The sequence below is a fragment of the Pelophylax lessonae genome, assembly GCF_965119305.1.
Source record: "Pelophylax lessonae genome assembly, chromosome: 8".
Lineage (NCBI taxonomy): Eukaryota > Metazoa > Chordata > Amphibia > Anura > Ranidae > Pelophylax > Pelophylax lessonae.
The window spans coordinates 120,370,489-120,384,112 of record NC_138775.1 but is presented as its reverse complement, the minus strand read 5'-3'; the positions used below and the strand labels follow the sequence as shown (position 1 = coordinate 120,384,112).

At 45.2% G+C, this 13,624-nt stretch overlaps 1 protein-coding gene across 1 annotated transcript in view; it reads right to left on the bottom strand.

Annotated features, from left to right (window-relative positions):
* Window positions 1–9,467, bottom strand: part of OGN (osteoglycin) — a 404,438-nt gene extending 394,971 nt beyond the window's left edge. The window contains exon 1 of the mRNA XM_082266480.1: window positions 9,254–9,467. Within this exon, the coding sequence (XP_082122606.1) occupies window positions 9,254–9,424 (171 nt within the window). The 5' untranslated portion in view covers window positions 9,425–9,467. The remainder of the gene's footprint in view (window positions 1–9,253) is intronic.
* Window positions 9,468–13,624: the final 4,157 nt, after the last annotated feature.

The following is a 13,624-nucleotide window of genomic DNA, read 5'->3' as shown; positions in this document are numbered from 1 at the left end:
ACAAATAGAGCTTTCTTTTGATGGTATTTAATCGCTGCTGGGTTTTTTATTTTTTGTGCTATAAATAAAAAAGACTGAAAATATTGTGAAAAAACGCATTTTTCTTTGTTTCTGTCATAAAATTTTGCAAATTAGTCATTTTTCTTCACAAATTTTGGCCAAAATTTATACTGCTACTTATCTTTAGTAAAAATAACCCAAATAAGTTTATATTATTTGGTTTTTGTGAAAGTTATAGAGTCCACAAGTTATGGTGCTAATCATTAAAAATTTATCACACTTGATCACACCTAATGTACTGAAGGCCTATCTCATTTCTTGAGACACTAAAAAGTCAGGAAAGTACAATTACCCCCCAAATGACCCCTTTTTGGAAAGTAGACATTCCAAGGTATTTAATAAGGGGCATGGTGAGTTTTTTGAAGTTGTTATTTTTTCCCACAATTCTTTGCAAAATGAAGATTTATTTTATTTTTTTTACAAATTGACATATTAACAGGTTATTTCTCTCACACAGCATATGTATACTTGCAACTACACCCCAAAACACATTCTACTACTCCTCCTGAGTATGGCGATACCACATGTGTGAAACTTTTTCACAGCCTAGCCACATAGAGAGGCCTAACATCCAAGTAGCACCGTCCGGCATTCTAGGAGCATAAATTACACATATAATTTCCTGACAACATATCGCACTTTTGAAGGCCCTGGAGCACCAGGACAATGGAAACCCCCATAAAATGACCCCATTTTGGAAAGAAAACACCACAATGTATAATTTTTGAGGCATAATGAGTCTTTTGAACATGTCATTTTTTTCCACAAGTTTTTGGAATCTGTGGAAAGATGTTGCCGCGATTTCCGCCTGCCGAATCACAGTAACATCGCGCAAACAACGCATGACGCCCCAAAGAACCTCTTGTACCTTTTTTGGGCATCATGCGTCGTTTGCGCGATGTTACCGCGATTCGGCAGGCGGAAATCGCGGCAACATCGCACAGCGTTTGGGGTGCTACTGCAAATCACGGGCAACGCACAGGCGTCCCGCGATTTGCAATGATTTCCGGATCGCGGGCAGAATCGCGGTGATTCTGCCCCCAATCGCTACACTCGCATATGAACATAGCCTTAAGGGTGGCAATTTCTGGGCACTGATGAGGTGACTGTTGGGTGACAGGTGCAATTGGGGGGGGGCTGAGGACTGTGTGGGGACCTTTATTGGTGTGATTTTACTTTTACAGGTGTACAGAGCAGTAACTCACTGTTTCTGGCTCTGCTCTCCTCACGCTGGAAACGGTGTGAGGGGAGAAGAGCTAGTAACAGTGAGTTACTGCTCTGTGTTTACATTTTGTGATCGGCTGTGAATGGATTCACAGCCGATCACATAGTAAACAGCCACTGTCAGTGACTTTTTCCTACTGCCGGTGACTAGCTGTGTTCCTAGGGAACACAGAGCCACAGACATGACCGCGCTGCGCTCTCCCGATCGCGCATGCTCTGTCTTCTTCCGGGCTTTCCCATTGTGATCGGCTGTGTGATTGAAACACAGCCGATCACGTGGGAAACAGCCATGCCCATTGGCTGTTTCCCCCCTGCCGGTGACGGGCCGTGTCCCGGGGACACGCCGCCACCAACAGTTTCGGGGCGGCGCGCACACTCTCTCGCGCCTGCCCTGCCTGAATGGGCGGACGTCATAGGACATCCGCCCAGAACAATGGCCGCACCGTCCCACCGTCGGTGGGCGGGCGGCAAGTGGTTAAGCATCACAGGAGCACCAAAACTGGACTAAAAATTCAGTTTGTGAAGCTCCAGTCAATCTCCCTCCCATCTCTTGCTGTTGGACAGTGAAGCTACTTTAGTTAATAGACCAATAAAGATTTGCAGGAGGTGGAAAAGTTGCGTACTGTTGATTATATTGGGGCATATATTAAATCTTGTTTTATTTTAGTTTTTTAATTCATGGACATCAATTGTATTTTACATAACTTCTCAAATTCTCTGCATTCATAACAGTTCAAGTCCTATCTCATAAGTGAGTGACTCAAGCATCTGTAAAATGTTGTATAACACTATGATCATGTGGCCTGTTGGCGTAAAAAAGGACATAGATACAGATTTAAAACAACAGTATATTAAATACCATCGTTGTCACAAAAAAGTGCTATTTAGGTGTGAGATGTAGAAGTATCTAAAGACTAAATGACAGCATATCAACTTAGAGAATTGTCTCAGTGTAGCGACTCAAGGAGTTAACTTCAATATTCTGGGTTCTTGAAGTTTTAACCCTGTGTATATTGTGTTTAACTACTTCACCCAGAGAAATTCTTGAAATTGAAGCATTTCCTTTCCAGAGGCCCAAGACATTAGTTTCGTAATGTGGCATCAGCTGGAAAGCCTTCTAACATGGCGGATGGTTGTTCTGATAACCTTTGTAGAACTACAGAAGCCAGCCAGCCACCGGTGCTGTGCACTTTTGGCCCCCTCACTCTCGTCCCCTCTAACTTCCTCTTTTAGTAATGCATACAGACATGTGAGACAAAACCACAGGTCTAAAATAGCAATTTACAGGAAAAGAGATGCAGAAAGAGAAGTATGCCTTGTTAAAGCTGAAAGTATGTCTTGTTAAGCTGAAAGAAAGGTTTATCTTTTTGTATATGCACTTGTGATGTAACTATGGATATATAAGTGATGTATACTCCTATTTTGTGGTCTTAGCAAGCAGGCATTAGACGGGCTGAGACAACTTTCGCTAGTGAATGAATAAAAGCTTGTTTTCCTGTATAGCTTGAGTCCAAGGAGTCCATTTGGGTCCCGTTCACCTCATTTGCCGCTACATTTCCGTGGTGCATTCGCCGGGAAACCCAGTTGGAATTTTTGAGACTGGTGGCTGTTCCACCGTGGCTCATTGGGGATCGGTTTCGGAGCCGGCTCTGTGGATCAAGCCTACGTCTCAGGCGCCACTGGACGAATTGTCTGGGAGACTATGCTGTATCTTGGTGGCCTGCTCTGGAACCGCTCCGATGACGTCTTGAATCCGGGCTCAAGAACCAACCAAACTGTTGGAGCTCCACTTCAGGACCAGGTGAGATTTTTGCCTTTTGGTTTGGGATAACAGTCAGTCAGGACCTATTGACGGTATTCGAGGGAAGGGGAGCCTGATCACCTCCCAAGGAAACCCCAAGAAAAAGGATGATCGAGCATCCTGGGCCGACCTCAGCCAGTTAGTTATGGTGGCAAAGAACAGTGTGAATGGTGTGTATGAGACGTTGCCAGGCAACGAAGCCACAGTGGACCCTGTGTAGACGCAGTTCTCAATCGGGCGACCGCATTGAGTCGTTGATAAGGGGAAGTGGTTGTTGTGAATTACCTTTGTGTGTCGAGAGTCTTGGACCCCTTACCAGATTCTCAAAACCGTACCCTACCCTCTGTATCTGTTTTGACGTCTCTCTAGGGCTACAAAATGGGTGGGAACCAGTCAATCCTATCCCCCTTAGAGTGTATGATCAAACATTTCAGGAAGGGATTCTGTAAAGGTTGTAAACTAACACTAAGTCCTAAAAAAACTATAAACACTGTGACAAAAGACTGGCCCTTGCAAAGAGCACCAGACCCAGAGACTGTTGACCGACTGTTATCACTGACAAAAAACTTGACTAAATCCTATACATAGACTGGTGAAAAAAGGGTAATTTAGGATGACCCAAACTGGATACAAAAAAAAAAAAAAAAAAGAAAATAGCAAGTGAGGAACAGTGTAAAACAGGTATAACAGGTACAGCCAGCAACATTTATATATGTCCATCTTGAGGCTAAAGAACAGCCTTCCCCATACACAGAAGGACATGTCACGCAGGTAGAAGCAGAAAATAAACGCAGGTAGAATCAGAAAATAAACCCCGATGTCCCACCCTGCAAACTGGGGGAATCCAATTTATGTCATCATGCCGCACAGGAAGGTGACCAGACCTCGTCAATACCTAACCTCAGTGCATATACTACCATATGTTCTCCAGGGGTGACACTGTTAGTATAAATAGGATACATTTAGATTTAAATGAGAGAGTAGCAGCAAATCACTGGGCGCACAGATCAAGAGTCCATTTCCACCCCAAAAGGATCCCAGTGCCAGCAACTGAACTCTAGACAACATCCCCTTTTTACCACAATGGACCTACTGAATTGGAGAAAGCCACATAAAAAACCTACCAACCTTAGCAAAATTTCAGGGACCTTCTAGCAGACCAGTGGGAGCCCGGAAAAATTTTATGAGAGATGCAGTGAGACTTTTTCGGCTGCATGTTGTATATACTGCATTAGACATGAGAGACTGATAACAATCTGAAACTGTCAGTCAGTCTGCTAGAGACATGAAAAAAAAAGGAAGTTGAAGACAGGAAGATTACGTTAACCCTTACAGCTACCATAAGGAGAAGGCTAAGTATCCAGAAGAAAAAGCTCAATGTGCCAAGAGACTGTAATATACCTGGGAGCAGCAGGATTCTGTTGGATTTGGATACCAGACTTTGCCACCAAGGCTCGGCCCCTCTGTGAATCCACAAAGGGGGGAGAGAGCCGTTTGTATAGGAAGAACAATAGCAGTGGGAGTCCTGACACAGTACCTGGGATCATGGCAACCCCCCGTGACGTAACTCTTAAAACTACTGGATACTGTAGCACAGGGTTGGCCACCTTGCTTGCGAGCCATCGCAGCCACAGCGCTCTTGATGACAGAAGCTGACAAGTTATCACTAGGTCAGGAAACCTATGTCTGAGTCCCACACCAGGTACAGGCACTAATGGATTACAAAGGAAATCATTGGCTCACTAACAGCCGAATGGATAAATACCAGGCCATGCTGTGTAAAAATCTCAACTCCATTTAGAGACTGCTAATACTCTAAACCCAGCCACTCTGCTTCCTACCTCACCAGAACCTCTGGCACATGACTGCCTTCAGGTCATGGATGAAGTTTATGCAAGCCGGCCCGACCTGAAAGACAGCCCCTTGGAAAAGCCAGATGTTGAATACTTCACTGATGGCGGCAGTTTTGTAAAAGATGGGGTCCGTTATGCCGGCTTTGCAGTGGTTACACAGGAGACAGTGATAGAGGCAGGAGCCTTACCACAGGGAACCTCTGCACAGAAAGCGGAATTAATTGCACTAACCAGGGCATTACAACTGAGACTAAATGTTTATGTGGATTCTAAATATGCCTTCCTGACTCTCCATGCTCATGGGGCCCTGTATAAGGAAAGAGGGCTCATTACATCTGGAGGGAAGAGCATTAAGTATGGGACAGAAATACTGGAGCTCTTGGAAGCAGTATGGGCCCCCTCTGAAGTTGCAGTGATCCACTGTAGAGGCCATCAAAAGGGAGACTCCCAGATAGCTAGGGGCAACAGGACTGCGGACCAAGCGGCAAGGGATGCCGCATTCCAGCAGCCATCACGACAGATAATGGCCCCCTTGTTCCCAGTACCACTCTCTGAATGGGATCCAATCTACACAAAGGCAGAACAAGAGTGAATAGAGACTGAACCTGCAAAGCACAGGGAAGACAAGTGGTACCAGTTGCAGGATGGAAGAATTGTCATCCCAGCTGCAGTGGCAACTGAGTTAGTGAAAGAATTCCACAGGGGAACACACATAGGCAAGACCGCCATGTAAAAGGCCCTAGAAAGACATTTCTATGTTACGCAGCTACCTACACTGACCAAGGCTGCAGCCAGCAGATGCATAGAATGCGCCCGAAACAACCCCAGACAAGGGCCTGCATAAATTCCTTGAATACAAGCTGTAGGAGTCTCACCGATGGAAGAATTGCTAGTTGACTTCACTGTGATGCCACCCTCCTCAGGAGGATACAAGCATTTGCTGGTGGCCATCTGCACCTATTCGGGCTGGGTAGAGGCCTGGCCCACAGGAACTGAGACTAAGAAAGAAGTAGTCAAATGCCTGCTCCATGAAATCATCCCCAGATATGAAATCCCCGCATCCAGACAACAGCCCAGCCTTTGTTCACAAGTGCCTCCAGGAATTAGCAACAGCACTCAAGATCACTTGGAAACTGCACACCGCATATAGACCTCAGAGCTCTGGAAAAGTGGAACGGATGAGTCACACCATAAAAGTTGCAACTGGCCAAACTCTGTCAGGAGACCCAAATGAAGTGGACTTTGATGCTGCCCATTGCTCTGCTGAGGATTCGGAGTACTCCAACAAAGAGGACAAAACTGTCCCCTTTTGAAGTACTATATGGTAGGCCGCCACCCATCATAAAAGACATCAAGGGAGACCTACACCAGATAGGGGGGTGGTGAACCGTGAACTGTGGAGAATATGCAGGACATAGGGAAATGGGTCCAAGAGAAACTCCCCATAAGTCTGACAAACCCTGTCTACCACTTTAGGCCAAGAGATGCAGTGTGGGTGAAAGAGTGGAACACAACGACCCTAGGGCAAAAATGGAGAGGTCCTTATACTGTCCTACTTTCAACCCCCACAGCCATTAGGGTGGCAGAGGTGACCACCTGGATACACCACTCCAGGGTAAAGCGAGCTGCTGACCATACAGACTCCTGGCTGAGCACAGTAGACCCTCAAGACCCTTTAAGGCTAAGACTGACCAGAGAAATCAGAGGGAAGAACACATGGAAGCTGTCAGCTCAACGCACGGCGGAAGATAGTTGGACTACAGCCCTGCTCCCAACACATACCTGAAAGCTGTTGGGTCAACGCACGGCAGAAGAATTGGACATCTGAGATCTACAGCTCTGCTCCAGTCACACCCGGAAGCTGACTGGTCAACGCACAGCGGAAGCTGGGAACATACACTGAAAAGATGTTTTTTAGAAATGCCTTAATTAGCTTTCTGGTAACCATAGTGATAATACTGGCCAGGCCCATTGGGGGGAAGGGCACATCATGTGACCCATGTATCAAAACTACTAAGGTAGGTGCCATAACCACCAAAATGTTGTTGTGGCATTCATATTACAAATGTGAAGGCGTAGTAACTGGCACCTGCATGCATAGTGAAACCACCTATTCAATGTGTACTGCAGGGGACCAATTAACCTGTTATGACCCCACTTTTGCACCCTCCAACACGTGGTTAGCCGTTCGGAGCTTTGGCTCCACAGGCAAGCTGTTAAACCGTACCCTGATAACTAATCCCAATACAACAGCGAGCTTGGTTTTTGATGTGTGTTTTGCCATTAACCTCTATAGCTTCCCCCGGGGAGGTTGCGGGGGATTAAAAATGGGAAAAAGAGTACCTGGTGAATGACAGACATATCTGTTCAGGGCAGTTGGGAGCAAGTTGCAATAACAAGGACTGGAACTATTGCCCCCAGTGGGGGTGTGTTGGTTGGGGAACATGGGGAAAGAAGACCTCGGACGCTATCTTGCAGTCCTTGCCTGGTCTGTCTACCTGTTCAGTAGGGAGTTGCACCTATGTAAATTTCACCATGTACAACCCCGCAAAATTCTTAACACAATGGGGTAATAACTTTGGAGTCAACATATATGGGAAGGGATCAGACCCTGGGACAATTGTACATATATCCATGGAAACAGAAACTACCAAGAGTGCCACTCACAAAGTATTCTATTCCCTCTATGAAGAGCTTGGCACAGGCATAGAGATGCCCCCTAGCACAGAGAATTTGTTCATAGAGTTGGCAGAGAAAGTAGCTGATAACTTAAATTTATCAAATTGCTATGTGTGTGGGGAAACTAACATGGGAGACCAATGGCCATGTGAAAGTATCAACCTTTAGCTCCCCGGGATGAACTAGAACTACCATAACTCCTTCCCGCACCCCAGGGTTTTACCCTCTGAATTTAGTGCTCCTCAATGATGCTATATGATACTATGTCCCCGCTTAAAACTTTCGCTCTGACAGTATCAAAGGGGGGAATGTGGCATCAGCTGGAAAGCCTTCTAACATGGCGGATGGTTGTTCTGATAACCTTTGTAGAACTACAGAAGCCAGCCAGCCACCTGTGCTGTGCACTTTTGGCCCCCTCACTCTCGTCCCCTCTAACTTCCTCTTTTAGTAATGCATACAGACATGTGAGACAAAACCACAGGTCTAAAATAGCAATTTACAGGAAAAGAGATGCAGAAAGAGAAGTATGCCTTGTTAAAGCTGAAAGTATGTCTTGTTAAGCTGAAAGAAAGGTTTTTTTTTTTTGTATATGCACTTGTGATGTAACTATGGATATATAAGTGATGTACACTCCTATTTTGTGGTCTTAGCAAGCAGGCATTAGCCGGGCTGAGACAACTTTCGCTAGCAAATGAATAAAAGCTTGTTTTCCTGTATAGCTTGAGTCCAAGGAGTCCATTTGGGTCCCATTCACCTCATTTGCCGCTACAGTAAGACTTATTTTTTTCCGGATATAAACATTTTTATCCTGACTGTCCTTAGGTACATCAGTTTTGTAGACAGTCTATCAAATATCATCTTTGAAGGGAAAATAGTAATAAGAAACAGCTCCTCTTTTCCTCTGGGTTTCATAAATTTGTTTCTGTGTATATGTAAACACAAACATTTAATTTTGGCTGGAAAAATACAATGAATTATATTTACTCCAAAAGTCCCTATGCATCATTAGTTATAATTTCCTGTAAGATTACATTGTATGATAATAAGTAATAGACAACCAAATCAAAGGTAAGCTTTAATCAAACAGATGTGCAGTATTCTTGGCAGATGTTATTATTGCCTGATGAACTGCATGTATCCAAAAGATCAGCCTTTCTCAACCTTTTCAACATTAAGGAACCCTTGAAATAAACTTTTTTGCTTCAGGGAACCCCTACTAATAAGTTTTATATTTACAGTTCACTGTACATTAGTGTGATGGTCAGAGGGAAGAATGCTCCCTACACTTGTGTTCATTGGGAAGAATCCCTCCTAACATATAGCTAAAAGGATCATTGGTATCTGTTGTTACTCATCTGAGAGGCAGAAATCACTTTTGCTCAAGGAACCCCTTACAACCTCTGGAGGAACCCTGAGTTAAAGAAAAAACCCTGCTATATATACTCTAATGACAACAGGTAACTGAACTATTTTCTTCAGACCAGAAACAATGCAAGCACAGCAAATAAAAAATAGGTATTTATTGTTTAAATGAGAGGGGACATCTGATAATAACAGACAGATTCCAGCATTCTTTGCTTCCCTATGAAAGCCTGAAGTCTTGCACTTAAGATACAAAATGAATACATGCAGTTACCTCATTTGCTGCTGCATCCTTTGAGTACTGCTCAAAGTGTTGTTTAAAGAGCAATCCTTCAAAGATATCGTCGACATCATAGTCATGCACTGTTTCTTGCTGTTCAGGAGGTGCAGTCTGTATGTAAGGCAGGACTAGGAGCACAGTGCAGCACACACGTATTGTCTGCATGTTTGTTCCTTCTGAAGTTCAGCTCGAAAGATTCTGCTCTGCTTCTAAAAATGATTTGGGGGGGGGGGGGGGGGTGGGGTGGGGCCTTCTTAGTGCAGAGCCTGGAAGAAAACTGCATGCCATAACAATAGCGAGAGTGCATGACTTGTTGGCAGTGACTACGCAGTACGCAGGCTTACACCATCTGGGGGGATTTTGCTTAACCCTTTCGAATAGTAACTATAGGAGTCCAAGTAACAGACTAAATATCAAATTCACTTCCTTAGCCAAGCAACATGTTACTCATTTTTGGAAACATTCTCTTAGAGTTTGGCTGATGTTATAACTGGCTAACAAAGTAAAAATTATTTCACCTAAAAATGATCTAATTTTGTTGACCTAATTTCTATGGCTACAGAAAAATAATTCCATTTGCGATGGCAAGGCCATGTGCTTAGTGCATGTCAGCTCTAGCAGCATAAATTAACCTCCCTGGCGGTCTGATTATGTACAGATTTCTGTGCTAAAAGCGGTACAATGTTTTGCATGGAAATCTGTTTTACATTGTAAAACTCACCTTCCCCTGCGTTCCTGCCCCGCCGTCCTCCCCTGCTGTCCTCCCCTGCTGTCTTCCCGCTGTGTGCTCGGCCGCTGCAGACACCTTTTTTCCGGTTCCCTTCCCTGCGACGCAGGGGGGGTGGAACCGACGGCAATTTAAAAAATGTACTGTAAATACACTAAATGACATGATACAAAGTTGTGATCCTAACGGATTACACTGTATCATGCCATTTCACCACAGGATTTCACCTGGTGACTTTTCCAGTGCCCTGCCTGTGCTTTCCAGTTCTTTGTGCCTGGGAAATTGAGAAAGACCATGGCATCCAAAAAGTGTTCTTTTTGCACAAAAGCGCTTTTAGACAAACTGGAAAACAGCGACAGCGAAACTGAGTTACTTGAAAAACTGAGCGATAGCGATTCGTGGGAAAATTCATCATCAGGTACGGAAAGTGACGACAGCGAGGATTCTGATGTCTTTTTCTGGCACATAGCTTTTCTCACAAATCGCTATTTTTCTAGTTCTTCAAGTAACTCAGTTTCGCTGTCGCTGTTTTCCAGTTAGTCTAAAATGGCTTTTGCAAAAAAAAAAAACGCTTTTTGGACGCCATGGTCGTTCTCCATTTTCCAGGCACAAAGCACTGGAAAAGCACAGGCAGGGCACTGGAAAAGTCACCAGTTGCAATCCTGTGCTGCAATGGCATGATACAGTGTAATCCGTTAGGATCACAGCTTTGTATCATGTCATTTGTGTATTTACACTTTTGGATTTGCCACCGGTTCCACCCCCCTGCATCGCAACACTGGCAGGGAAGGGAACCAGAAGGCAAGTGCCGGCAATCGGCCATGCACAGAGCGGGGAGAGAGTGTGAGGACGCCGGGGAGGACGGCGGGGGATCGCAGGGAAGGTGAGTATCATTCTGGGGTAATCCCGAGTGTGGCTTGGGGTTACCGCTTTTGGTACTGAAAGTTGACCCCGAGCCACATTCGGGAATACCGCCAGGGAGGTTAAAGTGGACCTTCAGTCATTTTTTCATCTTTCCATCTATTAAATGTTCTGCCCCTGTTGTTTTAACTTTGGATGGTAAAAAAAAAATATATATATTTCTGCCAGTAAATACCTCATACAACACACTTGTTCTTTCTTGTCTGGTAATTAGCCTAGGCCAGGGGTCAAGTCCTGGGAAAAAGGGTGTGTGTGTGTATACTGTATATATATATATATATATATATATATATATATATATATATACATACATACTGTAATGTTTGGAGGAATCAGCTGGATCGCAGGACACAGGCGTTGCAACCAAAGAAATGTTTATTAACTTAAACAGGCTTCATAGCAGCAAAAGAAACACAACAAGGAAAAGACAGTCTCACCGACTTGAAGAGTTCAGAGCTGCTTTTGCAGTCAAACAGTCCCAACTTTTGAAGAGGGTAGCTTCCCCTGGCAATAGGCTCCCAGTCAGCACACTGACATGCACCTTCTCGGCTGTACAAAAGTCCACATTCACCATCCACAGTCTCCTCTATGCTCCACCACACCCAATCTACAACTTCCTGTCCTTCTTAAACCCACTTCCTCTGATCAATGAGTTAACCCCTTTTGCTCCCTTAAAGGGCCCAGAGCCCAAACAGAGGGGAAATATAGCGTCCTTCAAGGACCCACCCTCTACGACCTGTACATATCCCCCCCCTCTGCCCCAACGCCAAGGAGGTGGAGGCAACAGTGGAGCTAAGACAATGGGCTCGAGAGAGGGCATCTGCATTTTGATGCTGTCTCCCGGGCCTGTGCTCCACTACAAATTTAAATTCCTGGAGTGCCAGGAACCAACGGGTAATCCTGGCATTAGTCCCTTTACTTTGTCTCATCCATGTTAAAGGAGCATGGTCCGAAATCAGCCTAAATTTCCTCCCCAAGAGATAATACCTGAGGGATTCTAAGGCCCACTTAATGGCCAAACACTCTCGCTCAACTATCGCATAGTTTTTCTCCGCTGGTGTCAGCTTCCTACTGAGGAAGACTACCGGGTGCTCCTCACCCTGAACAACCTGTGACAGGACTGCTCCTAACCCTGTATCTGAAGCGTCAGTCTGGACAATGAATTCTCTTGAAAAGTTTGGCGTTATCAGGACAGGGTGTTGGCACAGTGCTGACTTAAGCTCCAAAAAAGCCCTTTCAGCGTCTGCATTCCACTCAATCATGACCGACTTCCGACCCTTAGTCAGATCGGTCAGTGGAGCCGCCAATGTGGCAAAGTTGGGTACAAACCTCCTGTAGTATCCCACTATGCCCAGGAATGCACGTACCTGCTTCTTTGTTAGGGGGCGGGGCCAGTTCTGTATCGCCTCTACCTTGTTGACCTGAGGTTTTACCAGCCCTCTACCTACGATATACCCCAGGTATTTCACCTCCTCCATTCCCAACGCACATTTTTCTGGATTCACTGTGAACCCCTCCTTCGAAAGGGAGTCCAGCACTGCCTGGACTTTAGGCAAGTGTGATTCCCAGTCTATGCTAAAAATGACTATGTCATCCAAATATACGGAGGCATACTCTCGATGAGGTCGTAAAACCCTATCCATTGCTCGCTGGAAGGTGGCTGGAGCAGTTTGTAGTCCAAAAGGCATTCTTTTGTACTGAAAACTCCCCTCTGGGGTAGAAAAAGCAGTTTTCTCTCTGGCAGCCTTAGTCAGGGGGATTTGCCAATACCCCTTAGTAAGGTCTAAGGTGGTGATATACCTGGCTGGGCCTAGTCTCTCGATAAGCTCATCCACCCGGGGCATAGGGTAGGCATCAAACTTTGAAACTTCATTAAGTTTACGGAAATCATTGCAGAACCGCAGAGTCCCATTGGGCTTTGGTACCAACACAATTGGGCTTGACCACTCACTCTGCGATTCTTCAATAACATCCAGGTCTAACATCTTCTTTACTTCCTCTGAAATGGCCTTTCTCTGAGCTTCCGGGATACGGTACGGCCGGACACAAACTTTGACCCCTGGTTCCGTGATAACATCATGCTCGATAACCGTAGTAAGACCTGGCAAGTCTGAAAATTTTTCTTTATTTCTCTGCAAGAACTCCTTTGCTTGCTGACTTTGGATTTTAGACAGTGTATTTGCTACTTGGACACTCTCCACACCAACCTGAGGTTCAAGTCTTACACCAGCCAGGGAGGTCACCGGTTCCCTGTCCATCCAGGGCTTTAACAAGTTTACGTGATATATTTGATACGGCTTCCTCTTGCCTGGTTGGTGGACTCTATAATTTACCTCCCCTATTTTTTCCACAATTTCAAAGGGACCTTGCCATCTGGCCAAGAACTTACTTTCCACAGTGGGAATCAGTATCGCCACTCGATCCCCCACTTGGAAGTGCCTTATTTTAGCGGCCCTATTATATACCCTCCATTGAGCCTCCTGGGCTGTTTGCAAATGTTCCTTGACCAGGGGCATCACACTCATGATCCTTTCCTGCATTTGGGAGACATATTCAAGAACACTCTTATGCTGAATAGGTTCACTTTCCCATTCCTCTTTAACAAAATCAAGCAATCCACGAGGTCTCCGCCCATACACCAACTCAAAGGGTGAAAACCCCGTGGAGGCCTGAGGCACTTCCCGAATAGCAAATAGGAGAGCTGGTAACAGGCAGTC